We start from the raw sequence: 26,702 nt of genomic DNA, 5'->3' as shown, positions 1-26,702 counted from the left end.
AAGCCGTGCCTTGCCCAAAGTTACACTGGCCGGCCCACAATCAGACCAGATACTAAACCCCCTCCGTTGGCTCCCAGACTGGCGCTCTTTCCACCAGACTGCGTTGCCTGCCAACAATGGTACGTCGGTAAGTTTTCCAACCTTGTAACCTCCCTTTATGCAGCTTGCAGCATAACTGCTAATGCCTGCCCCATAGCTTACACAGTTTGCTCTTACGTTCTCCTCGCCCGTCTCAAATAATGGGGGCAATAATTTTTGACAGAGGCCACTTCAGAAATTTTTGAAGTTGTCCCGGGCCGCCCTGGAAGGGGCGGGGCCAAGACACTTACATGCTTCCTCACCCACAGACCCTGATTGGTCTGAGGGTGGGAGAGTGCGCAAAGTCTTTGCCCGCCCCCTTCCCCCCCAGAGAGAACCCTCGGCTGTTCTGAACACAGAACAGGTACCCGTGCCCCTGGCAGTGGGAGGAGACTTTGCGTGCTCCCCCCTGCTGCCCCCAGGTCAATCCGGGCCTGGGGAGGGGGAGCACGTGAAGTCTCTTGCTCCCTGCCCCCGCCCTGCAAGGGAAGCGCTGCGTTTAGTCAACCGCCAGCTGAGCAGCAGTTGACTTTTAAGTGCTGAGCCCCTTGCAGGGTGGGAGGAGACTTCACGTGCTCCCCCCGCCCCCAAGCCCTGATTGGCCTGGGGGTGAGGGGAGTGTGCAGAGTCTCCTCCCACCCTGTCTCTGCCCTGCAAGGCGTGTGCGGTGCTTAGAAGCACTGCGCCCGTCACAGGGCAGAGGGAGACTTTGTGCGCTTCCCTCTGCCGCCCCCAGGCCCTGATTGGCCTGGGGATGGAGGTAGCGGCAGGGCCTCTACGGGACGGATCAACTCAGTTGGTGGGCTAGATCCGGCCCGTGGACATCCTTTTGCCCTCCCCTGCCCAAACCTGTCTCTGTGGGTGTGTTCTCACAGGGTGCTACTCTGTCCATTACTTCTGTTTCCAATGTCTCACTATTCCCAAACAGAATCAGTCTTTAATGATCTTTTAATGTTATCATTTCCGCCCCTCCCCCCCCCTGCTTCTACGAAATCCATTGACATTCAGTTCTCTTTCTGGGAATTTGGGTAGAACATTCATCAAGTGGCTTGAAACTTTTTATTTCCAGTAAAACTTTTCAAACCTTAAATCTTTTGGAAATGCTGGGGAACGAATTGGCTTTTTTCATGGGTGGACTTGCTGTTTCCACTGGTAAATGGATGCTGAGAGAAGGAAAGACGTGTAATATGGTTTGGTTATTTGACTCCACTGGGTATTGTGCTGAAGCAGCCTCTAAATCAGCGTTTCAAACATCTCTCTCACTTTCTGCAGGAGACTGTATTGTGACAAACAGGCTTTTTCTAGCCATTTATTTCCTGCCTACTGAAATGGAACTTCTGCCATTATTGTACTCGGCCAAAGGGCTCTTTCTAGCTGGGAAACAAATATATGAATGGGAGTCTTAAGCAGCTTCCGTCCTGAAAGATCTCAAAGCACTTTAGAAACTTTAACAACCCCCAGCAATGCCACACAACGCTTGAGCAGAGGAAATGAAGAATTGACCCAACTGAAACTAGTGGAGTAGATAACAATTACCAGTAGGGTTGCCAGGTGTCTGGTATTGACCCAGACAGTCCGGTATTTTCGCCTCCTGTCTGGTAAAAAAAATTCAGAAAATACTGGACACTTAAAATGTCCAGGATATTCTCATTTTTTCCTGGCCAGGAGGCAAAAATCCCAGGTGCTTACCGGGATCCGCAGGGGAGCTGTCTGGCGGAGTAGGGAGAAAAGATATTGGACAGCTGCCAGCAGCCTGTTAGGGCCGAAAAGCCTCAAGAGCATTTCTTAAAGGGGCCTCACTGGTTTTTTTTTTTTTTTTTACTCAACAACTTTGGTCTCCCCCCCTTTTTTTTTCTTGACAGAGTTTTTTCCCTGGTGTGTTTTTGTTTTTGTTTTTTTGGGGGGGGGGGGTGTTGGGTATTTTTGGTTAAACCATCTGGCAGCCCTAATTACCAGAGCTGAAACTGACCAGCAGGGTGTGGTAAATACCTCCTCTTGAGAGAGAGAAATGCTGCGGATTTTCAGTAACATAAGTGACTAGAATCCCAGGTCTAAATATTGTCCCAAGCACCCTCCCAACGCTGTAGCATCTCTGGATGGGGAAATATGAATCAAGCCACTTTTTTCCTGCAGCACCTCGTTCTCTGGAGGCCTCCTACCTGAGCTCTGTTCTGCTTGTAATGTGCCTAGCCTGAGGGAATGACCATGCGCATTTCCGTGGCTGTCCCACGCATGGCTCTGAAAGCCACACTTGTCCTGTTTCCCACAGTGGTGACAAGTAAATTTGTCAAATGGAAGGTTAACATTCTGTCTTTGATACAAACACACCTGGGTGTATGGGGTGTTACTGGCACCAGGCCTGTTTCGGGATCTATACCAACAATACTAAGCAATTATCTAAATAAGGCCCTGATCCAGATGTTGGTAACCCAACTTGAGTGGGGTTGGGTAGAAAAACAACCCAGCCTGTTCTGGCTCGGGCCTGGTTGTCTCCAATCCATGGGATTGGCACAGTGTCAGCTGGGCACCTGTTTCTGCCGGCAGCTGTCGCCGTGCCGGGCCAGCCATGCTGTGGAGGGAGGGTGTTGACGTGTTGCAAGGTCTCACTCCTCCGCACACATGGGACATAGCAAGGTGGTGATGGCTGGCAGGAGTGGGGCATGCCGACCCCACGGGCAGGAGGTGGCTGAAGATAGATTGTGGGCATGGGCAGCAGGAGGCTCCCACCAAGCCAAGACCATGCCACTTACTCAAGTTTGGGAGGAGCAGTGGCCTGTTGGTGCGTGGCCAGGGTTGGGGAACAGGCTGGGGGAGGGGTGAGAAATGGAGTCCAGGCTGATGGTTAGACCCTGGTGGCTGAACCCGACAGGACTTGATGACACGTGTTGGGTTTGGGTTCAGCTTTAAAACTAACGGGACACACTTGGGGTCCGGTCCCGTTTGGGCTGGTTGCGGCTACGGTTGCCAGATGGTCTCCCAAAAAATACCGAACACACGGGCTAAAAATTTGTCGAGGGGGGGAAAAAATCACCCACACCAAACACACCTCCTGCTGTGAGGCTACTACCAGGAGCCACCAAGCTAGGAACAAAGGGGGAGGCAGCAGAGCCTGCTCTGTAAAGCAGCCGCTCGCTACCCAAAGTGGAGAGGCAGATTCCAGGGCAACACAATGGCAGGACAAGGGGGGGCAGGGCGGCCATGGGTAGGAAGGTGAGTCCCCCATAGCCAGGTCTTTGGGTGTCCCAGTGGGAAGAAGCAGAAATTCCACCCCAGTCAGTTTTGGTTGAGCGCCCATGGAAGGCGCCTAAACGCAACCACAAAGCATCTGCGGGCGTCTCTCCTGGGCTACGGCGCCACAACGCGCTTGACCAGCGCTCAGGAGCAGGGACGAGGCTTCTCCTCCTCCCCACGGCGTCACTCCTCCTCAGAAGCAACCAGCTGAGGGCTCCCAGCGCCAATCGCGCCCCGCTCTCAGCCTGTCCTCCCTCCCGGCCTCTGGATGCAACCAGAGGCTCCCAGCGCTGATCATGGCCCCGTCTCCCAGCCTGGGACTCCCTCTGGTAGCGCTCAGCCGGAAAAACAGAAAATGCCGGACATTGCACATGTCCGGTATTTTCTGAAATTTTTTACCGGACAGAGGGCACAAAAACCGGACTGTCTGGTAGAATACCGGACACCTGGCAACCCTAGTTGTGGTCTGGGCGGGGTTGAGTCAGGCTTTCAAACTAGGCCCAAGTGAACTCCTAAGCCTGTGATGGCTTCCTGTGATGTCAGTGACACTGCTCACAAGGGTAAAGTGAGGCCTGTACGTATTTGCAGGAGCAAGGCCTTGGCCACTTCCCTTCACTAGCTCCAGGGAAACGAGATTTTAGGTCATCCAGAAATGTTCATGCCTCATAAACACTCTTTCATCCCTTCCCTAAGTAAGGTATAAACCGTGGGCCAGCTGCTCTCTTTGGAGCCACCCCGCAGAAGAACAGCAGCACTGCCATGCCAACCGGTTGATTTCTTTGTGTGGAAATCCTCCAGCACGCTGTCCTCAAGGGATCGGGGGAGTTAGCTGCTTCATATCCCTGGGTGCATGAGGTGAGAGGCCTCCAGAGCACTGAGAAATCATGAACGATGGAGGAACTGCGGAGGCCTTCACTAGAAAATGAAGTGCACCAGAGCGGCGCACAGGGGCGGGTGAAGAGGTGTAATGTTCAGATCGCCTGATGTGCACAAGGCACCCACATGGCCAGTTTTGCCTCCTTCTGCACTGTACGACTTTCCTCAGAGCTAATTGCCAGTTCGAGGTATTGCAGGAAACGGCTTCTGTCTGCTCTTCTGTCTCGTGACCCGGACGCAGGCCTAATTTGGAGCGCATGGGAGGGGGGGATCAGGTTGTCCTCAGTGGGCATCATTCTGAGTCACAAATTAGACCAGAAGCAACACCAACTACTGGGGTGTGTCAGTAATGGACGGCTATGCCGCTTAAGTTGGAAAGACGCAAAGGGAGAGAGACAAGAGGAAAAAATTAAAAGGGGGGAGAAAGCAGCACAGAAAATGGTGCAGAGTGTTGAAAAATCCAGACGTCTGTTTTGGGGAGATGAAGCGGCAGATCAGCTATGTCTGTCTTCCCTGAAGTCGGCCCTGATCCTGCAAACAGGTCCTCGTTGCAGTGAGAGCGCTCAGGCACTGAAGCACCAGTCAAAAGTGTGTGCAGGGTCCAGCCCTTAAAAGTCAAAACCACATCTTACGTTTAATAAGAGGATGGCGCATGCACACGCACTCCCTGTACTAAGGTGGGTGCTAATGTTCCCATTACAGAGTGTGTTTGTAATATTTTTCACCTCTGGATCACAAAGTGCTACGCTCAAGTTGGGATCATCCTCATTATGCATCAGATTCACCAGCTGTTGGATAAAGAGTTTTTAAGTGACTTGCCCAATACTGAACAACAAGTTGGTGGCAGAGGTGGAAGGGGAACCCATATCTCCTGACTTCTAGTCCTGGGTTCTATGGGAAGTAACATTCCCATTTTCTGAATGAGGAAACTGAGGCATAAGGATGGTGCCCTTTAGCTCCCGTAGATTTAGCTGTAATTACGGGTGCTCAGCCTTGGAATGCTCTGGCCACGGTGACATATTCTGAGTCTAGTGCTTTCAGGACCGCAAAGCTCTTACTGCAGGGATCCGGTCCTTCTCTACTCACCTCCTCCCAAGATGGCAGCACCAGTAAACGTTGGTGTCATTCGTTGGTGCAGTTAAAGCGTTATTCCCATCTTACAAAGGAGGCACTGAGAGATGAAGAGACTGGCTCCCACAGGATACGTTTACACGACACACGATAGCCAGGCTCTGACTCTGGTTTAAGCCCGAGCTCCCTTCCTGGACTCCCATATATCAGTCTGATTCATGTCAGTGAGCACCTGGGACCTGGCTCCTAAGACCCTGCTGAGGAAGGGGAGGGGGCTCAGAGCACAAGTTCTGCATTCACAGTATGGACGCAGCTCAACCCAGCTTGGAAACACCTGGCTGACCATCCTGGGTCCCACAGACTTGGGTGTATAACGCAGTGTACACACACCCTCAGGGCATTTATTGTTGTGACAGGACTTGAACCCAGATCTCCTGCAGCTCAGTCCAGGGATTATATAGGTCTTTTTTTTTTTCATGCTGCAATGACCCCTCTGGTAGCTATGACCCCTCTAGTAGCAAATTCCCGTGCACACTCTTAGGGGCGTACTGATGGTATTTCCACCCTTCTGCACTTCTGCTGATGATTCCAGCTTCTGACATCGAGTGCCCTCTTTTCATGCCCCGAAAGCACTGTCCATTAAGGTTCGCGATCGCCTCAGAGCATTTGGAAGGATTGCTGTACGTTTCAGTTACTGCTGGGAGTAGAGGCTGATTTGTGCTGTGGGTGGCCTTTGGCAGTGATCTGCGATTATTTTCTCATCCCTCTGACCTGAGAGGAGCGATCGCCCTGCGTTTTTAATACAGGGAGCCAATGGGGGAATCAAAATGTTTCACTGTATTTTAATGGTGAGTAAGTTCTGAGGGAAGTCAGACCGTACTTGGGGAAACCCCAGATAATTGGAAAGAGGTTGGGAATCGGGAGGTCTGGGCTGAGAGGGGCAAACTTCGTCACAGACTCTCTGTGGTACCACGGGCAAGTCACCTAATTGCCTCGTGCCTCTGTTTGCACGTTTGCAAAATGGGACAAACCACCCTTCCTTTCTCCCGTGCTCTGTTTGCTTAGCTGGTACGGTCTGTAGGGTCTCTGACGTGTGTACAGCAGCGGTGGGCAACCTGTGGCCCAGCAAGGTTCTGTATGTGGCCCCGTGATGGCACGTCGGGGGGGGGGTCCCTGATCCTGCACCACCCATCCGCAGTCAGATGTGACTCTTAGCCGGCCAGTAGAGTAGAAAATTTTATTGGTTCTCGGGGACACAGTGTAGCGTAGGATCGATGTTAGCATAAGCCTTATTCCTCTTGAGAGGAAGGGCTGGATCATGGGCCCTGAACCCCCTTTTCTTGCTCTCCTCATCCCACCCAGCCGAGACTAACCCCACTCCTAGGCCCTACCCCCCAGCCTGGTCACAGTCCCCACCTATATCCCTTTGTCTCTCTGAGAACAGAGTTATCTTCGCAGGCTGGCCCTTAGGTGTCTACGGCTAATACACTTTTGGACTGAGTCATAGGGAATCTCACACAACACAATACAGACAGGCAGAAACAAGGTTACAAGGTAGGCAGCACCCCCACTATGTCACAGGCCCGCAAGATGTTTTGTTTTCCATCTGTGCTGAATAATGTTGCTTCCCAGTTGGCTCTCGGTGAGCAGGCCTTTGTCTTCAGATGGAAATTGAATACACAAAGGTGGGTTGCTCACCCAGCCTGGCCTTTTCATTTCCACCTTGTGGTGTCCTGCTTAGTCACTTTTCCCCAGGCGATCTCAATTTGGCACTTCACAAACAGGAAAGGTTAGGGATGTGGTGTATTGTGTTCCTGCCAAGGCAAACACACCTCAAGCTTGTAAGTCAACAGTGCTGTCACTACGAGGCGGGGGAGGCTAAAGATGCTAGTTGAAGAGCTGCCTGCTAGAGTCCATGCTCAGAGCTCTCATGGTGGCTTCCTCCTTGGACAAGATCTCAGTCCTCCACCTTTCGCTGCTTCTGACTTGTCCAACAGCCCCAGCTGAGTGGGTGGGATATTGAGAGGAGATGGTCCTACGGATGTTTCCTGTCCAGGTGCCATGTTCAATAAATCACAAAACTGGTGTGCAAATCAAATAGTTCTTTTTGTACGCTGCTCCCTGAGTCTTTAGGGTGCGCCCATTCACGTTTCCAGGTTTTGCTCTGCCACTGGGAGGGCTAGAGAATTAGATTTAATTAAAAAAACTGAGTGAGAGTCTCACTAGGGGTATTACAAAGTGTTTATTTTTGGAAACGTATAACCACGGAATTTTTCAGTGGTTACACGTTTACGTGAGGGGGGCAGGCGGGAGCTGATATGCATAGGGAGCTGAGCCTCCTGCCCCCTCACTCCCCCGGATGCCTTCCACAGAGGCAGAACTATGGGAGAGCAGGGGGGGAATTAGTGCTCAGTGGGAGTCAGTTTAAAAGCTTTCTCCCCCTCCCCTCCCGCTGCACTGCTGCCTCTTATAGAGAGGGAGCAGTTGGCTTGGAGGGAGCCGGTATGCATGGGGAACCAACTTAAAGGACAGGTTGGGGTGGGGGGGGGGAAGACTGTTGGGATTAACCAATGAGCCCAGGCTTGTTGGTAAATCATGTAAACGGGCACAGGCTAACATCCCTAATTCTCACATAATCACATGACTCCAGTAGCTGGGGCTTTGAGTTGGGAACAACCACCAATATTGCAAGCCAGACAGGAAAGAGAACATGTTTTCAGACCATTGGCGAGCAGGGATGGCGGGCAGAGGTAAGAGGGAGGGGCGGGAGAGGGATGCTTATGTGACAGGCTGATTCCTGAATGGCTCTTTCAAATACTGTCACTCTAAGGGCAGCCCTTCCTGCAGGGGAGAGATGATTTTCTTGCTTCCATGGGCAAAATCTTTAGCATCCAACTGCTGCCCCCAATGCTAGGCCCTCAAAATGGGAATCTGGAAGAAAGGTGCCGAGAAGACAGAGTATATCCTATTGCCTTTATATAAATCCATGATACACCCATATCATGAAGACTGAGAGCAGATATGGCCACCCCATCTCAAAAAAGATATATTGGAATTGGCAAAAATTCCAAAAAAAGGGCACCAAAAGCAATTAGGGGGATATGGAACAGCTGCCATAGGAAGAGAAATTAATAAGATTGGGATTTTTCTACTTGCAAAAGAGAACTAAGAGGAGATATGATAAGAGAGCTGTAAAATCATGACTGGTGTGGAGAAGGGGAATAAGGAAGTGTTACTTACTCCTTCTCATACCATAAGAACTAAGGGGCTTCAGATGAAATTAATAGGCAGCAGATTTTTAAAAAATGAAAGGAAGTATTTCTTCACACAACTTCGTCAACCTGTGGAACTCCTTGCCAGAAGGATGTTGTGAAGGCCAAGACTATAACAAGGTTAAAAAATGAACTGTGTAAGTTCATGGAGGTTAGGTCCATCGATGGCTATTAGCCAGGATGGGCAGGAATGATGTCCCTAGCCTCTGTCAGAAACTGGGAATTGGTGGGAATCACTTGATCTCTTCAGTCCCTTTTGGAGCACCTGGCATTGGCCACTATCAGAAGACAGGACACTGGGCTAGCTGGTCCTTTGGTCTGACCCAGTCTGCCTGTTCTTATGAAATGCCACGGATTGGTCTGATGATGGATCATGTGTCGGTTTTCATCATCAGCTCCTGCAGTGTGATGGTTTTGTTTCTTGCACCATGCCAATGCAGACCAAAAGATCCTAAACTGGTATCAAAATTAGGGTGACTGGCCTATAATTTCCTGGCTACTCTTTGTACCCCCTTTTCCAGATAGTTACTATGTTTGTCCTTCACCCATCCTCTGGGACGAATATATTTTCTCTGTAAAGCTACTGATGAGACTGGGAAGGCTAATACATGAAAGTGATTCTAGTGTCTGAAGTTCTGACAGATCAGTAGTTGTGCTGAGCATGTGGGCGTGGGGAAAAGGGGTCACATGCTGATCTCTTTTTAGCAGCAGCCCTAGATTCCAACACACGGGGTAGGAAAATGATGCGGGAGCTAAAAATAACAGAGCGCCAGAGTGTGGGTTGGTCGGTTGTTACCCCAGTGGGCCCACCTTTTTGTGATGAAATCCAGTAGCGTTGTTTGGGGAATGGGTCTCAGCTCGTTAATGACTATTCGGAAATGAGCAAAAGCAGCGTTTTGGAGGGATTTGTCTCTTGAAGAGGCACAACTGATGCCGCTGTTCAGAGCCTGCACTCTGCGTCATTAAGGGAGGGAGTTGTGTTCACGTGCGATAAACGAGTGTAACGAGGCCCACGGGCTTCAGCTGGTGGCAGGAAGTTGTGGATGCCATTGTGGGTTAGATAGGCAAGCAGATGGAATTATAGGCAATTGCAGCATCTCTTCGGAGAATCTGCTTTTGGGGCACAGTGTCCGTTTTCTCCCCCCCCCCCCCCTTTTATCAGAGGTCTGAGTTTACACTGCCAAATTCCCTCTACTGTGTAGCAGCTGTGCTCTTGGGCTGGAAAGGAATTTTGGTTTTATATCCTTTTTTTGTGTATTAGTATTACACAGCTATCTAGAGACACCAGCAGAGCCTTGTTGTTCTAGAAACTGTACCCCCCCCCACACTCAAAGCCAGCCCCCATTCAAGCACAATAAATATTAGTACTGCACATCCCTGTGATGCTAATGTCCAAGGAATGCACCAATATCTTCTCAACTGGTGGCAGGCGTGGTGACGGATTTGGCCAGGCCCTGGGCAATGTGAGTGGGACTCGGCTCTGCCCCCTGAAAAGGGGCGGGGCCTTGAGTGGGAAGGGCGGGGCTAGGGCAGGCAGACCGTAGCACTGCCTGGACCTCACCACGCCTCCTCAAGCCAGTCCTCAGTGCCACCTGGATCTCGCTGCACAGTGTTCTGGCTGCTGCTGCTGCAGTTGCCCTGGGCCCTTTTAAATTGCCAGGACCCGGGGCAACTACCCCTTTTCCCTCCCCTTTCTCCCCCGTCCAGCCCTGAGTGGGGGTGCAATTCTTATTTTGCCCAGGGCTACATGGCAGGTCAGAGAAGTTCCATGTTGTGCCTAAGGGGACACAGCACATCCTGTGGCAGAGCCAGGAACTAGCCTAGGACTCCTGAGTCCTAATTTTAAGCTGTAACCATTAGTGCACACATCCCAGTTCACACTTTGTGCTTGCACAGCATGCTTCATCCTCAAAGCTCTTTCCACACGCGACTGCACCCACGTGCATCCCCTGGCTTGCAGCGGTTGCCATTCTGCACCGGGTTTGCAGTATGAGTCAGTGGTGCTCTGCTCCCTCACTGTACAAATTGTTTGAGCACCCCTGATGTCAGCCCGGCAAGCCAAGTGCATGTTATCCCCTTGGCATGGGGAGCGATGCTGAGGGAGGGGTGTTCAGTGATTTAGCCAGAGTGGCTCTGTCAAGGTTGTTCCCCAGTGTGATGCTGTGAGTGAAGAAAGTGGGGGCCTGCAAGAGACCTTAAAATACTCTGCTATTAAAGGCTTCTGTTGAATAAAACTCCCCAGGGTCACGCCTCCATCATCCAAATGCAACTCTCCCCCTCCCTCCTTTTGAACCCAAGAAGATGCACTTGGGAATTTCTTCCTGTGATGTACCCCCAAGCTCCTTACCCCTCACTTAGGTGAGAGCTTGTAAAGAAACGGTAACTCCTAGTAGCTAACCTTCCATCTCAGGCATGTGCACACAGAACCTCCTGCCTTCTAGGACAGGAGAATCAGAGCACCGTCTTAAAATAAAGAAAGAAAGAAGAAGGTGATTGTATTGACAAAATAGAGAGAACATACTAAGTAAAGTGTACTTGGTGGTTCGGTGTTCCAGAGCAACCGAAGAAAGATTAAAGCACAAAGAATTGCTTCCCTGGCGTTCAGTTTCAGTTACAGTGGATGGGGACACACATGGGCTCCGCACAGAATTTAACCAAGCTCCGAAATAAAGAAAATAACCTGATTGCATCTAACTAAACATTCCCTGTTCTGCTTACATTTGTTGTTCCGTGCCTGGTTCTCAAGGCTTACTCCAGTCCCTCCCCAGCTCTTGCTCTGCCTCACACAAAGGATGGGAGCAGGCAAAACCTGTTTTCCTGATTCAGGTTTCTTACTTTTTTCCCAGTGGCTCTCCTGGCTCCCTGCCAACACCTCCTGGATACCCCCTAGTTCTGGGTTTTGCCCTTTACAGGCAGGTTAGTTAACTGAATGGCTGGGATGTCTAGAAAAGGGCAGTATCTCTCTCTGCTAAACTGGGGCCCTCTCCGTGTAACATGGGGCCACTGCTCCATAGCAGCGTGTTCTTTCAATGAGCACAGTTAAAATCTGAGCTTTCTCCTTCACCATCACCATCTGGATTTGTGAGTGGGGATTTAAATGGGTAACTAGTTACCCAGTAACCCTTACTGGATGATGGTTACTGGTAGCCAGATAACTGATGCCCAGCCTGGCCTGAACAGTCCCCCACCCATGGCACGATGCAGCAGGCCGGTTAACCATTATTAGTTAGATTAGTATAGATTCTAATCTGCTCCAGTCTATGATCTGTTGCCTCTGCATTTTATAACCTTCCCCTCAGAAATCTCCCAATCTCTGACTGATCTGCATGTCTCTTCCTCCTCTCAAACCTTCTCCACCCCCAACGTGGATCACATAACTCTACCCCGGCTCACTCAGGGAGAAGGTCATGTTAACCAGTTGTGAAAGTCATCTCACATTCAGGCAAGGACAAGCCACATGCTGCAGCCGAGTTTAATTCTTTTGCTGGACCCCGGAGTGATTGTTTCCTCTCCAAAGCTGAGCTGCGGACATGGAGCTATGTTAATGGCCGCTCCTCTCCGTGCTTCCCGCCATGGTTATCCAATGATTCCTCCCTCATGAAGGAGAGGATAGGAGTGTGTGTTCTATGGGCAGCCTATTTGCTGGAAAGTTTTTCAACACTGGAAGGAAACTTCGGCCTCAGAAGCAACAGCCCCTCCATGCTCTTTTTGATGGCTTCCGATAGCATGTTGTGTATTGATGGTACTGTGCTAGCATTTAGGAGCCAGTCATGCACCTTGGCCTCACTGTGCTGTACAAAATCATAAGCTGACCCCCCCTAAATTGGGAAAGTGGGGAGGCGTGGCTGACTTGGTGTTCCAGGAACAGATGGGCAGCTATGGAACTATGTTTGCCTTGGAGATGTGCGGGAGAGGACACAGTATCACAAGTAGCAGGAGCCTAGTGACACGGAATCTGAAAGCAAAGAGGAGTTTGAATTGGTGGCCGAGACGCTGGCACCAACCACGCCTCTTCCTTGGGGTCTGCAAACCCAGGTGGGGAATGCCTGGTGACAGGGGGTTTCTCCGTCCTGAAAACTTCCTCTTCTTTTATTGCTGGCATTGAAGCGAGCTAACATATGGTCCAGCAGATGTGAAGGCCTGTCATCAAGCCATTTCGTCCCTTTCTGCCGCTGAGCAATAATGGCTGATAAGTGGTTTTATCACTCTTTGAATACGCGGAAGGCGATTGCACATCCTAGGAGAGAAGTGAGATCTACTTAAAAGGAAATTATGGGTTTGTGCCTGGCTGTTAAGGGGAGGAATTGTTCATGTGGGGATAAAAGCGTAAGTAGGTGTAAAGTAGTGGAAATACATAAACAACATTATTTCCTCTCCGGCCCCTGGGCGGGGGTGGGGGAGATAATATTGAAGGTGGTGATGGGAGACAGTCTTGCCCATTTATCTATCCCCTGTGAGTGTTTATACTGAAAAAGCATTGTGCTTTGATTAATGCATTGGACTAGGACTCTGGAGATCGGGGCTGAATTCTTGGCTCTGTGGCAGACTCCCTGCAAGGTCTTGAGCTAGTCCTTAATGCGCCTGGAGCCTCAGTTCCTCTTCTCGGAAATGAAGTTGATAATACTTGTTCATCACGGCTCATTAGACTATAAGGTCTTTGGGACTGGGACTCTCAGCTGCTCTGTTTTTTACAGCGCCTCTCACAACGGGACTCTGGTCTCCAAGGCAGTCTTTGGGCTCTACCCTAGTGTGAGTACTAAGAATACACCCCACTCTGAACAAGTTTTCCATTACAGATGTTCAGTTTTGTCAATACAGAGTAAAACTTAGCTCTCATATAGGGCTTTTTGTCCATAGGCCTCAAAGCACTTAACAAAGGAGAGACTGTACCCATGGGGAAACTGGGGTGCAAGCAAGACTTGCCCAAGCTTTCCCAGTAGGCACCCAAGTCTCTTTATTCCCAGCTTAGTGCTCTATCCAGTAGGCCACACTGCCCTCTTTCATATATAAACATAAAATCTTATGCATGTGTAACTCACACACCTACTGGGTGTGGTTGTACTATCCCATGTAGAGACACTTAGTCCACTTAGCCATGCACGTAAGACGTGAATAATATAAGGCATGATCTGTGCAGTTGTTACCTGGCTTTAGCATTTTATTTCAAACTCCCTCCATCTAGAACGAGATCTTCTCCCAAACCTGCTTCTGGCAGGTCTGGGGAAAAGAATTTCAAAGCAGTGCGGGTGGGCGTTAGCTGTGCTGCACCTGCTTTCTTTCCTTTCTGGCTCTGGGAGTTGCCCAGTTGAAACCCTGCATGCCTCCCTTTCAAATAGACTTGCTTCTGTTGACTCAGCCCACCTGCAAAGAGATCGGTGTCAGGAAGCATTTGTCAGAGCTGTTGCTACAAAATGTCACTGCCTGGCCCCCTCGCCGTAATCCATTTGCAGTCAGCCTGCGCTCGGGTTTTTCTCTCTGCCTAATACATTTGAAAGGTCACTGGAAACCTCTCGGAGGATGCTTGTCTCCTGAGAGCGATGGGAGAGTCGGTGGAGGTTTGAAAAACGCCAGCGCTCGGTAGAGAAAGCACAGTGGATAGAATTGTCGTATATAAGTAGCTATGTGCAGGAAGGCAAATGCAGGCCTCGTTCTGAAGGGTTTGTGCAAGTACATGGAAACTTGCACTAAGGACTTCACTGTCCAAAGGCCCCATTGGGCACATTAGAGCCATGGTGGGCAGCTTGTGACCCCAGGCTCCGTGCGGCCCATCCCAGTGTGGCCCATGAGACATTTTGTTTGCCATTGCTCACGAGCAGGGTTGCCAGATTCCACTGGTTTTGTCTAGGCCCGGCCCTAGGGCAAGGCGAGCAAGACACATGCTTGGGTCCCGCGCTGCTGATTATTCACCATCCACCAGCCAGGCCCGGGGCCTCGCCCCCTTGCGTCCTGCCTTGGGCCCTGCACCCAGTGTCCTGCCTTGGGCCCCTCCTGAGCTTGGGGCCCTGCTCCCAGTGTCCTGCCGTGGGCCCCGCTCCCAGCGTCCTGCCTTGGGCCCCGCTCCCAGCGTCCTGCCTTGGGCCCCGCTCCCAGCGTCCTGCCTTGGGCCCTGCACCCAGTGTCCTGCCTTGGGCCCCTCCTGAGCTTGGGGCCCCGCTCCCAGTGTCCTGCCGTGGGCCCCGCTCCCAGCATCCTGCCTTGGGCCTGGCCTGAGCTTGGGGCCCCGCTCCCAGCGTCCTGCCTTGGGCCTGGCCCGAGCTTGGGGCCCCGCTCCCAGCATCCTGCCTTGGGCCCCGCTCCCAGCATCCTGCCTTGGGCCCTGCACCCAGTGTCCTGCCTTGGGCCCCTCCTGAGCTTGGGGCCCCACTCCCAGTGTCCTGCCTTGGGCCCCGCTCCCAGCATCCTGCCTTGGGCCCCGCTCCCAGCATCCTGCCTTGGGCCTGGCCCGAGCTTGGGGCCCCGCTCCCAGTGTCCTGCCTTGGGCCTGGCCTGAGCTTGGGGCCCCGCTCCCAGCGTCCTGCCTTGGGCCTCGCAAGCCCTTTGGCGGGGCCTGTTTTTGTCCATGTCGTTTCCTTCATATCAGTATTACCAGAGCTCGCCAAGTGGCGGTGAGCCCCGCTCGCCAGCCGCGCGGTTCTGCGCTCTGCGCATGCGCAGATCGCTCTGTGCCGGCTCTTCCGGGTTGTAATCTACTCGCCACAGGCGAGTAGATTACATTATTTGTTGAGCCCTGAGTATTACTAACGCGACGCGTACGTAAAGTGAGGGTGATGTGAGGTGGGTGCTAACTGCACGCCATGCTGACTAGGAGAGTCGGGCGCTCCCTTTGCAGCCAATCCAAGCATCGCTGCAGTGTCAGTCGGCACATCCTGCAAATTCTAGGGACGCCAGCACAGGGAGCAAATCCACCCTGTCCTGGGAGACTGTCTTGGTCATGACAATCTTTCGGCCCTCTGAGCTGAAGGAGGCCCACTCACTAGCCTAGGTTGCCCATCGTTGCTTTAAAATGTATTTCTCCTGTTCGGCGGGGATTGGTACAAATTGTCTCTCAGTGGCTTCCTTAAGGAGTTTGATTATTGCCCAAAAAAAGTCTCTTCTAACTTACTAGTCCTGCAGACTCAACCTGGGGTCTGATAGTCAAGCTGGGTGCTTTTCCTCTCCTTCATCGTCTGTTGTAATAAAGGCTCCAGAGGCCCCATGCCACTTTGTGGCACCTCGGCAACCTCGTCACGGCAGGCCCTGCTTTCGGTGGGTTTGCACAGGTGTCCCTGTGTAAACATACGTGGGAGTGGACTCCAGCTCGTGCTGAGCTGTGGTGGCTGCATCTCTCTCCTGCGTCAGCCAAACTTCGTTTCTGTCCCTGACGGGGGCAGATGGGAGTGAATCTGAGGCGAGGGGTTCCTCTGTACCGCAGTCAGGGCTGTGCCCAGAGCGTGTGTAGACGTACCTGAGCTAGTTGTGATCTGGCCAGCGCCAATAACGATAGCGATGAAGCTGCGGCAGCCCTGGCCGGGCCCCAGGGATGTACTCAAGCAAGCGGCTAGCGCATGCTGCCATGGCATTGTTGCTACTGTTATTCTCGCTAGCTGGACCGAAGCTGCCTGAGATACGTTGCCGTCACATTTCTGAGTGCGGTGGAGACGCATCCCCTCGGGAAGCCTTGCCTGGGTTTCCAGCTCCAAGACTAGTCCTAAACACTGGACCAGCTGTCTTCTGTGTGATAGCCCCAGGTCCCACCCCATCAACACCAGAGAGCAGCGTGGGGTGGTGAACCCTTTGCTTCCCAGTCTCTTTGGCCTACCGTCCTGTCATTCGCAAGCCTAAGGATCCAGGGTGGGAGGTAGTGTTTGGCTCTACGGTGCAGCAAAGCTGCTGAGGAATCGTTGGCTACCTCCCCAGCACCTCTGCAGGACTGCACCTGGCGTTTTAGTCCAGCGGTTTTCAAACTTTTTTTCTCATGATTCAGTTGAAGAAAATTGTTGATGCCCACGACCCAACATCATTTGACTAGAGTGTGGGCTCCGGGGTGGGGCTGTAGGAGGGGGTTCAGGGCTGGGGCAGGAGGGACTTAGCCACAGCGACTCCCGGTCAGCAGTGCAGCGGGGGTGTTAAGGCACACAGATTATGCTGCGCCCCAGAAGCAGCCAGCAGCCGGTCCCCAGCCAATGGGAGTGCGGAGCTAGTGCTCGAGGCAGGGACAGTGCACGGAGCCCTGTGTGCTCCCCCATCCCCCATCTAGGAGCTGGGTCTGCTTGTGGCCACTTCTGGGGTGCAGCACAGTCTGTGGTGCCAGAACAGGCAGGGAGCTGCCTTAGCGCCCCCACTGGTCACCTGATCCCCCTGCAGCAACGAGACCCAGTGCCTGACATTCCATGACCCAGTGCTGGGTCACGACCCATAGTTTGAAAACCACTGCTGTAGGTGTTCCTGTCTCCTGTCCTTCAGCTTGCTGCTGATATGCAGCTGGGGTGACACATTTAAGGGCATTTCAGTTGTCCTGGGACATAGAAATGAATCCTGGCACAATGCCTGCAGTGACAAGTACGGAAACCGTTCAAGTCAAGGTAAACGTCTGATCTTTGTAAGAAGGAAAATAATCCGCCTTGGACTCTCCTTCCACAGAGTTGATGGAACCAGCATGTAAAATCCACCCGGTCAATATGCTTTGTCTTTTCTTTCAGGTAAAGCAGATAATGGAAGAAGCTGTCACCAGGAAATTTGTGCACGAAGACAGCAGTCACATCATCGCCTTATGTGGTAAATGCAACATTTGCAGATGGGTTCCACTAACATTGCCTGTCGTCTTAATTGCATTATTAAATCCATGCTTGCTCCCCTGTAGGAGCATTGCAAAAGCAGAGAGCTGAATGCTCTAAAAGTCAAGAAATGCCCCATCCTCCTGCCAGTGACCTCATATTTAGCCCCTTTTATGTTTGCATGGCAGTAGTACATACCCCATTATCCGTGGTCCTGTGCCTGGGCTTTGAGGCAGGATGGAGCAGACTGGCTTGATTCCTGACTTGCTGCAAGTCACTTTTCTCTCTTTCTTTTCCCATCCTTTGTCTGTGTTCTCTGTTTAGACTGTAAATTCTGTGGGGCACTGTATGTTTGTATAGTGCCAGGCACAACCAGTCAACAGAGCAGGAGGCAGTGCAGATTAGTGGACCAAGAACAGAAAATAATTTTTGGACAAGTTATTTACCATGTCGTGCTAGTTTCTCCATCTGTACAGTAAGGACAGCCCCACCTCCCCGTTATATGACTGCTGTGAAAAAGGCTGGCTAGTCTGGCACTTTGAGAATACAAAGGCTGGGGGTGCGCTGAATATTGCTGGTAAACAGTCTTGCTGCCTTAGAAGCGGGGTGTGAAGAAACTTGAGTAGGTCTCCTGAAAAGTGACCTGTATGTTTGCAAGATCGGGATAGCTTGGGAGTTGTAGCTTTACTCACAACGAGGACCCTCACACTTCTGTCCTGCCTGATATTTTTGTGCGTGTCGGTCTAGGCAGAGATTTTTCAAAGGCACCGGGGAGATTCTGAAGGAGATTTTAGGGGCATCCTCAGGCCACTGTCCTGCTCCCTCTTGTGGGCTCTGTGTCAGCTCCTGCAGTCAAACTCATCCCCTGGTCACCCCCCTCTTCCACAGGCTACACCCAACCCCTGCTCACCTGGAGGTGGCGAATGGCGCAAGCACAGGCTGGAGGACTCTGAAGGCCCAGGAGGTGGCTGTGCAGCTGGCGGATGAAGAGAAGCAGCAGTTTCCCCTCTAAAGAGCCGCTTCCTTCCAGCCACTGGCTGCTCAACCGCCCCCTGCTCCTCTGGAGTCCTCTGGTCAGCACTTGAGCCGCTTACCACAATCTGCACTTCTTGCTGCTCCCCTGAGGCCAGGGCCATCCTTATCCATACGCAGAATACACATCTACGTAGGGCATCCAAAAATGTGGGGCACCGCTGGGTCTTAGGCTACTCTAGACTGCAGGCTTCTTTCGGAAGAAGCTTTTCCAGAAGAGCTTTTCCGAAATCACTTTGTCCAAAAGAGCACATCCAAACTGCCAAAGTGCATTGAAAAAAGATCTGCTTTTTTCAAAGATCGCGTCCATTCAGTGTGGACGCTATCTTGCATTTCAGCTATGGATGGAGGGGCCACCAGGGCACCTGTGCTTTTTCCTCTTGCCTCCTCTTTGCAAGAACTCCTCTTCCCCGTCCACACATGCCTTTTTCCGAAAGAGCTCTTTCAGAAAAAGGCTTCTTCCTCATAGAAAGGGGTTTACCAATGTCGGAAAAAACCCTCCTGTTCTTTTGATTTCCCCTCCCCCCCCCGAAAGAATGCGATTGCAGTGTGGACATAAGTGAAGTTTTTTCGGAAAAATGACTGTTTTTCTGAAGGAAAAAAACCCAACTCTGTAGTGTAGACATAGCCTTAGTGTCCACCACCTGTCTCTTCCTATCCCTATTCTGTAGCTCTGCTTCCTCTGAAGTGGGTCTAGTTAACTTAAAAGTGAAGAAGCCTGGTAGAGCTATTAGCAGCACATTGAAACTGTGAAAGAGTCATTCCAGTGGTAATGAAGCCATTTAACAGGCATTTGCCAACCCCAGGTATAGACTGTCAGTTTCTGAATTGACTGTACCAGTCGGCAGGACCTAAGTTTAAAATTTGCTTTAAAAAGATTAGTGTGGTGGTGAAGATGATAGAATCACATCTCTCTCAAATCGTCATCTCCCCATAAATCCTAAGGACGGCCATGCCTGAGGCTGCAGGTGAGCTTTTGTTTGTGGATGTTCATAAGCCGGGCGTTTGTAACTTAGAGGCTACATCTACATTGGCAAGTTTTTGCGCAAAAGCGTCTCCTTTTGTGCAAAATCTTGCCACCTGTCTACACTGGCCGCAAGTACTTGTGCAAGAACACTGATGTTCTAATGTATAAAATCAGTGCTGCTTGTGCAAATACTCTGACGCTCCCGCTCAGGGATAAGCCCTCTTGCGTAAAGAGGCCAGTGTAGACAGGCAACATCAATTTCTTGCGCAAGAAAGCCCAATGTTTAAAATGGCCATCGGAGCTTTCTTGCGCAAGAGAGCGTCTACACTGGCACGGATGCTCTTGGCAAAAGCACATGCCAGTGTAGACGCTCTCTTACTCAAATACTCTAATGCAAAAACTCTTGCGTTAAAGAGTATTTGCGCAAAATCTTGCTAATATAGACGTAGCCGAAGAGTGCCTGTATTCCCATTAAAAGTACCATCATCCACAAGTAGTTCCGTTGCTCCACTAGCACTATTTGAGGAGTAAGGTGCTAGTCGGTACAAGTAAGGTGGCAGAGTCTGGCCTGAAAGATCTTTCCAAATGGTGCGATTGATCTTTCTAGAGTAGAAATACATGTTGAACCTCTCTAGTTCAGCACCTTCAAGACCTGACTGGTGCTGAACCAGAGAATTTCCTGAATCACAGGAGGTCGATGTTGTCTAGCAGCATTACCAACACTTCCACTGCTGACTGGGCTCTTAGAAGACATTTACAGGTAAATTAGAGCTAGAGAACAACACAGAACACTGAGAGCCAGGACTGGTGGCTGTAAACAAATTTTGTGGGACTGTGGGAAACTTGGCCATACCCATCATAAGTGGGCACTAAAATCGTGCCAGACCAGAGAGGTTCAACCTGTAGTAAAAATTAGGGAAGGTTTTTGACGCCTACAGCAACCATTTTGCTACACAATTTTCAGTTTTTCTTTGGCACATCTTACTTTCCATGACTGTGAGTGAAATGGGGCATGTTATGCATGATGTATCTGAATAGCTGCTCATGATCTAAGGGAGACACTTAGACACATGCTTTGTCTCCACTGGTGTTGTTTCCTCAAGAACATACGAGTGGCCATACAGAGCCGGGCCAGTGGTCCATCTAGCCAGCCTGTCTTCGACACTGGCCAGTGCCGGATGCTGCAGAGGGAATCCACAGAACGGTGCAGTTATCAAATGACCTGTGTCGCAGAGAGAATAAGTGACTTGACCAAGGTCTGGTTCCTGGCAGTTCAACATTCCCAGAGCATGGGGGGTTGCATCTTTGATAGTTATTGATGGATCTCTCCTCTATGAACTTATTCTAGAATCATACATTACAAGTCCTGAGGTGCTTACATAATACGGCAATGGTGGCCAGATAAATACCTTATGTCCTTATATCGGTCTCCTCAGCCCAGTTATGCATTAAGCTGTGTGACAACTGCTGTATTGATGCTGGGGCCCACTGGACTGACACGTTCTTGTCTCTGTTTCCTTTATGGTTATTGAAGATCCGTATCATTGGCTACATTTAATCACCTGGGTGAGGCTTTAGTTCAGGGGCTGGCAAACCACCAAATCCAGCCTTCCACTGTCCCACGGCCCAGCAAGAGCCTCAGGCAGGCTTCCTGTGCACCCACGCACTGCTCAAAGCAGCCAGCTGCAGGGGTCCTATCCTTTACTAAACACCGTGAGCCCCGCACATGATACTTCCGTCCCTAGCACAATTGTGCAGCTCCCATTGGCCAGTTTGTGGCACAGGCAGCGTGTGAAGTGCCCCTCCCCTTGTCCCCCTCCCCGCCCAGAAGAACACAATGTGCAGGGAGCACACGTGGAGCAGGGAGCCTGACTGAAGGTCCCACTGGGTTGCTCGCCAGGATCCATCTAGGTAAGCGCCTCCCAGCCCCTCCCTCCCCTGGAACTCTCTGCCCCCCTCCCCCCCCCCCCCCGTACCCCTACTCTGGGTCACAGCCTCCTCCCAGACCCTACACCCCTCCTCCAGGTCAGAATCCGCTCCTTGGTGTATCCATGGTTACTCCCCTCCTCTCTTCCCCCTCCCCTCCCCCCATCCCGCCACTTCCCTGCCGTAGGCCAAGTCCTTAACTATGTGTTTGCTAGACCCCGCTCTTTCTTTGGTTTGCGGCTGGGGCACTGTAGCTCTGACTTTTGCAGGGGGTGGGTTTGCAGCTGTCGCTCTTGGAGGCTCTGTGTAGTGGGCAAGCCCACCAAGGAGGAGGGGCAAAAAGGCCAACAGGGCTCTCGGCCGCCACCGCCAGTGCAGCAGTGGCAGCGGCCACAGCCACGGACCCTTGAAATGGCTGTTGGAGCCCCACCCCTTCCACCCAAGGCCCAGCCCCTTCTGGGGGCATGGAGCTAGCCCCTCCCCCTGCCTTGCCCAGGGGCCTGGTGTGTTTGTTGGCCACTGTTAGTGGGTACCTGCATTTTAAATAATTGTCCGAATTCTTTACATGGAGACCCCAGTGGATGCTATTTTAGTTTCTTCTTCTTCCCTTTGCCTGCCTTGTCCACATAGACCCCAATGCTCCAACACCCTGTTGGCTGACTCCTGCCAACTTCAGTGGGAGTTAGCATGGGTTTACTTGGTAGCATGGAGGGGAGCCTTCATCTGTAAGTTTTCTGGGGCAGGGACTTCTTCTCACTCTGTCTATCTACAGCATTTTGCACAGTAGCAGTCCTGCCAAGCAAGCCTAGACCTTTAAAAAAAATCAAGGAGTCAGGCCTGAAAAATCATGAGAACTAGAAAAAGTAAAGTTGGGGTTGTTTTTATTTGCTTTCGGGGAATCACCTTTTTGCTGCAGCCAGGAGGGCCTAGACGGTTGCTTAATTTAAAAAAAAATGGCAGCCAAGTTTCTTGTGTACTCCCATGGCTCTAGACGCTCGACTTTTAAGATTACACTGTAGTGCCAAATAGCATGAGGCACGTGACAAAAATTCTAAGCACTAGCCACAAGCCCCTGATCTTGGCTGAGGCTTGGACCGTGAAATGTTGTGTATAGTCCATGTACCACTCAACATAGGTAGGGCTAGAACCATGTGATGCATATTTTATACTTGTAAGTCATCTCTCATTTTTCACAGCGACTGCCTGGCGTGCTACCCAGTTTGTATTCCTGCACCGCAGAGGAATATTAGCCAGGGTGATGTCTGCGTGAAGGGGAGAAAAGGCAACTGTTAGTAGTTGATAAATCCTTCCCCTGAAATTAAGCGACACTGTTAAAAATTCCTGTCACCGTCCCCCATCTCCAGCTGGGCTCTTGTTCTGAATATGTGTGATATTGTGACAGGACTAAGGAGTGAGAAACACTTCATTAGCCAGCTTGCTGTTGCTAGACAGTCTTGATTAGCCTAAGAAAGTATTTGGACTTGAAGCGGCGCTGCTGCTTTGAATGTAAGAAGAGAGGATAATTATCTCTGTACAAGGAGTAGGGGAAGCAGGGTGTTTTGATATCACCTTAGCTAATTGAGTAGAGAAATGTCACAGTGTTTCCAACAGACTTGGCTAAACAGGGCCTGGCTGGGCCCTGCCTTGGGTTTTCCAGCGCTGTCTGTTTCCAGGAGATGTATTCTCCCTCTATTTAAAACTCAGTAGGTGAGTCACTTGCCGCGAATCTTCTTTTTATAGCTATAGGGTACTTGTGAATCATTTTACGCTCCTGCAAAGCTGGGCTTAACGAGAGCCTCTCTAAATACACTGTTTGCTTTTTGGTCCTTGGCATGTAGTGTGCTAAATGCAAGGCGAGTCTTGCTAGACCTTGAGCGGCTACAAGAGGCTGTGTGACTTGGCAAACCCATGCTCCTTCCCTCATATGCTTTGTCTCCCCAAACCCTGCTCATTCTGCATGGGGTAGGTGGGACGTGCAGCATGGAGGTATTTTTCAGAGCCCACAGGAGGAGTGCAAGAGAGTCCGTTGCAGATAGATCCTTCCCCCACCATGCAGGTAGTGTTTAGCCGGCTCTCTTGGTTGTGCTGAATGGATGGATGCACGGAGAGGCTGCCTGAAGAGCAGCTTTGGGCCATTTTAGCATAGGCCAACGTCTGGAGGGCAGGGTAGGGCCCCTATCACTGTGTCAGTGACCATGAACCACTGTGTGGGGGATCAACAGGCATCAGGGTGTGGAATAAACCCTGTGAGGGGTTGGGGGGTGGACTCATTGTTCCTCATTTAAGGGCTTCCAGGGGAAGAATTTCACTCTACGGAACTCCCCGGTGTAGTGTAGAACTCAGATCCCTAGCGACTGCTGGTGCCGCTGTTCTCTGGGCATGAGGCCGGACTGGCTGCCACGACATGGATCCCCTGGTTGTCTCCTCTCTCCTTGTGGAGAGGGAATGTCAAGGTCCTGGAGCCTGCTTGAGTCTGGAGAGTGCCACCCTCGTGCTGTATCTTTTGAGAATCCCTGTGGAATTCCCCAGAGGCCTGTTGAATTGCTGATGCTGGGTGCAGGGAGGCAGATTGTCCCAATGGGTCGGGGATTTTAGCCCTTGAGAATGCCTGAATACGTTTTCAAATGGATGAATGAAATCTGGTTGGAGCTGATACTGCTGGTTGGCTCAAGCTGTACAACGCAACATTCATGGTTCTGTCTAGCGACGTGGTACAGCTGTCTCCACAGGAAATGTAAAAAGGCAGATTACATGGTTCAGCTGATGTGTATGGAGCCACACCAAGTCACCTCATTAGAACTACACACACTTCTCTTGGCTAAAGATCTGGCCCCGTGTCTTAAATGCACTGATTGAAGAAGATAAAGTGAGTTTTATGAGGAGCTGTGCTAATCCAGATCTCAATAAAAACCTGCCTCACATGATCTTTCCCTGTGCATCTCTTAGGGTACGTCTACACTACAGCGCTAGTTCGAACTAACTTAGTTCGAATTAGTTAATTCGAACTAAGCTAGTTCGAACTAGCGCATCTAGAACTAAAAACTAGTTCGAACTAGCGTTTTGCTAGTTCGAACTAGCGCGTCCACACTGATTGGACGCAGGGGGGCATTTAAGGGCAGCTGAAACCGGTTCTGGCAGGGCATCAGGTCAGCAGTTGCTTTGTGTGGCTGCTGTCTGAGGCTATCTGAGGCTCGTGCTTAAAGGGACCCCCCCCTGGACAGCCGGTTCTCAGCTTTTCCTGCTTGCTTGCCAACCTTTCCGAGGGACAGCAAAGCGTCGGTCTCTGTGCCCGTCTGTGTCGGTGCTTCCCTTCGGGGGGGACTGCCGCAGGTGGCAACATGGAGCCACGGCTCGCCCTGCACCTTCTGGTGCACGTTCTGGACTTGCTACTGCAAGCCTGCCAGCAATGGCTCGAGGCTGCCTGGCACCACCTGGGGAACGTCAGCCCCCTGCCTCTCCGCCTGGCCGCCCTGGGGGCCATGGAGGAGCCGCGGCGGCGCCCCGGCACCGGCGTGCCCCGCCGCATCTGGCGTCTGGACACCAGCAGCGACTGGTGGGACCGCATCGTCCTGGAGCACTGGGACGACCGACAGTGGACCCAGAACTTTAGGATGAGGAGGGACACCTTCCTGGAGCTCTGCGAGTGGCTCGCCCCTGCCCTGCAAAGAAGGGACACTCGCATGAGGCCCGCCATCCCCCTCCAGAAGCGGGTGGCCATCGCCCTCTGGAAGCTCTCCACGCCGGACAGCTACCGATCCGTCGGGAACCAGTTCGGCGTGGGGAGATCCACTGTCGGAGCAGTGCTCATGCAGGTACGGCGCTCGTCGGCCACCGAGCCGGGGGGGAGGGGGGCTGCGAGGAGGGGATGGGCCGCCCCAGGGACAAAGGGGGGGGCGGGAGGAGGCGAAGGCGCCCCGCACCGGAGGGGTCGGGCTGTCCCGGCCGTACTACACGCCGCCAGGGGGGTTGCTTCCGGGAGTGGGGCGCGGGGCACTGCCAGGGCACGCACGCTCCCAGCCACCCGGGCGCCCCACTGATTGACGCTTTGCTGTGTCTCTCTCCGCAGGTGGTCAAGGCCATCAACCGGGTGCTGCTCCGCAGGGTGGTCCGCCTCGCCGACCCGGATGCCGTCATCCGGGGATTCGGCGCCCTCGGCTTCCCCAACTGCGGGGGGGCCATCGACGGGACGCACATCCCCATCCGTGCCCCAGAACACCAGGCGTCCCGGTACGTGAACCGCAAGGGGTACTTCTCCGTCATCCTGCAGGCCGTGTGTGACCACCGGGGACAGTTCACGGACATAAATGTGGGCTGGTCCGGCAAAGCACACGACGCCCGGGTGTACCGGAACTCCTCCGTGTGCCAGCGGCTGCAGGACGGGACCTTCTTCCCCGACCGCCACATCAGGGTCGGGGACGTGGACATGCCCGTCTGCCTGGTGGGGGATGCCGCCTACCCACTGCAGCCCTGGCTCATGAAGCCCTACACGGGGCACCTCAATCCCTCCCGCCAGGCCTTCAATAACAGGCTGAGCAGGGCCCGCATCGTGGTGGAGGGGGCCTTCGGGCGACTGAAAGCCCGCTTTCGATGCCTCCTCACCCGTCTGGACCTGGCCGAGCACAACATCCCTCCCGTGGTGGCGGCATGTTGTGTGCTCCACAATTTGTGTGAGCGGAAGGGGGAGGCTTTCTTGCCAGCCTGGATGGCTGAGGCTGACCGCATGGCTGGACACTACGGTCAGCCCCGCACCACCGCCGTCCGGGAAGCCCAGCGGGGGGCCATCCGGATCCGGGAAGCCCTGCGGGAGAGCTTCCAGGTGGAGGAGGAGGAGGACTGACCTCTCCCTGCATGCCCCACCGGGGCCTTCTTCCACCCTACCCCCCCCCCCTTCCCCTTTCCCCTCCCTATCTACTGTACAATAAAGACACCTGTTTTTCAAACAAAAACGTCTGTTTATTTCAGAGAACTGGGGTGGGGGAGGGAGGAATGAAGGTGGGAGAAGGGAGGGGGAAACCTGGGACGAGGGAGCTGGAAGGGGAGGGGAGGGAAGGGAGGAAGGGAAAGGAAAGCTCAGGGGTGGGAGTCTGGGTGCCTCTCCCGTCTCGCCACACTGCGGGTCCGGGGGCGTCGGTGGGGAATGGTTGTGGAGGGGGGGGCAGAGAGGACAGGGGGTGTGGATGAAGCAGGAGCGGAAGCAGGAGCGGAAGCAGGAGGAACAGGAGGAGCAGGGGGAGCAGGGGGAGCAAGAGGGGGAGCAAGAGGGGGAGCAGGGGGAGGAGGAAATGGAAAGCGGTCTAGCAGGCTCTGGAGGTGGCCTCGCAGGGCACGGCCCTGCTCCTCCAGGGCCTCCAGACTCCTCTGGCGCAGCCTGAGGTCCTCCTGGACCCAGTGGTCCTGGAGACGGAGCTGTCGGTCCAGGAACCGGAGATGCCGCCTCTGGTAGTCCTCCTGGTTCCTGGCTGTCCTGCTTGCCCGGGCGCGGGCGGCTGCTGCAGG

General features: G+C 52.5%; 1 protein-coding gene across 7 annotated transcripts in view; it reads left to right on the top strand.

The window, feature by feature from the left end:
- Nucleotides 1-26,702, top strand: part of SGSM2 (small G protein signaling modulator 2) — a 168,214-nt gene that overhangs the window by 12,184 nt on the left and 129,328 nt on the right. For all 7 annotated transcript variants that reach the window (XM_075904864.2, XM_089772152.1, XM_089772156.1 and 4 more), the window contains one exon: nucleotides 17,207-17,282. In XM_075904864.2, the coding sequence (XP_075760979.2) occupies nucleotides 17,207-17,282 (76 nt within the window). The remainder of the gene's footprint in view (nucleotides 1-17,206; nucleotides 17,283-26,702) is intronic.

Source organism: Pelodiscus sinensis, chromosome 21, assembly GCF_052426305.1.
Source record: "Pelodiscus sinensis isolate ZL-2025 chromosome 21, ASM5242630v1, whole genome shotgun sequence".
Lineage (NCBI taxonomy): Eukaryota > Metazoa > Chordata > Testudines > Trionychidae > Pelodiscus > Pelodiscus sinensis.
The sequence above is the reverse complement of the archived record's forward strand: the minus strand, read 5'-3'. Positions and strand labels throughout refer to the sequence as shown.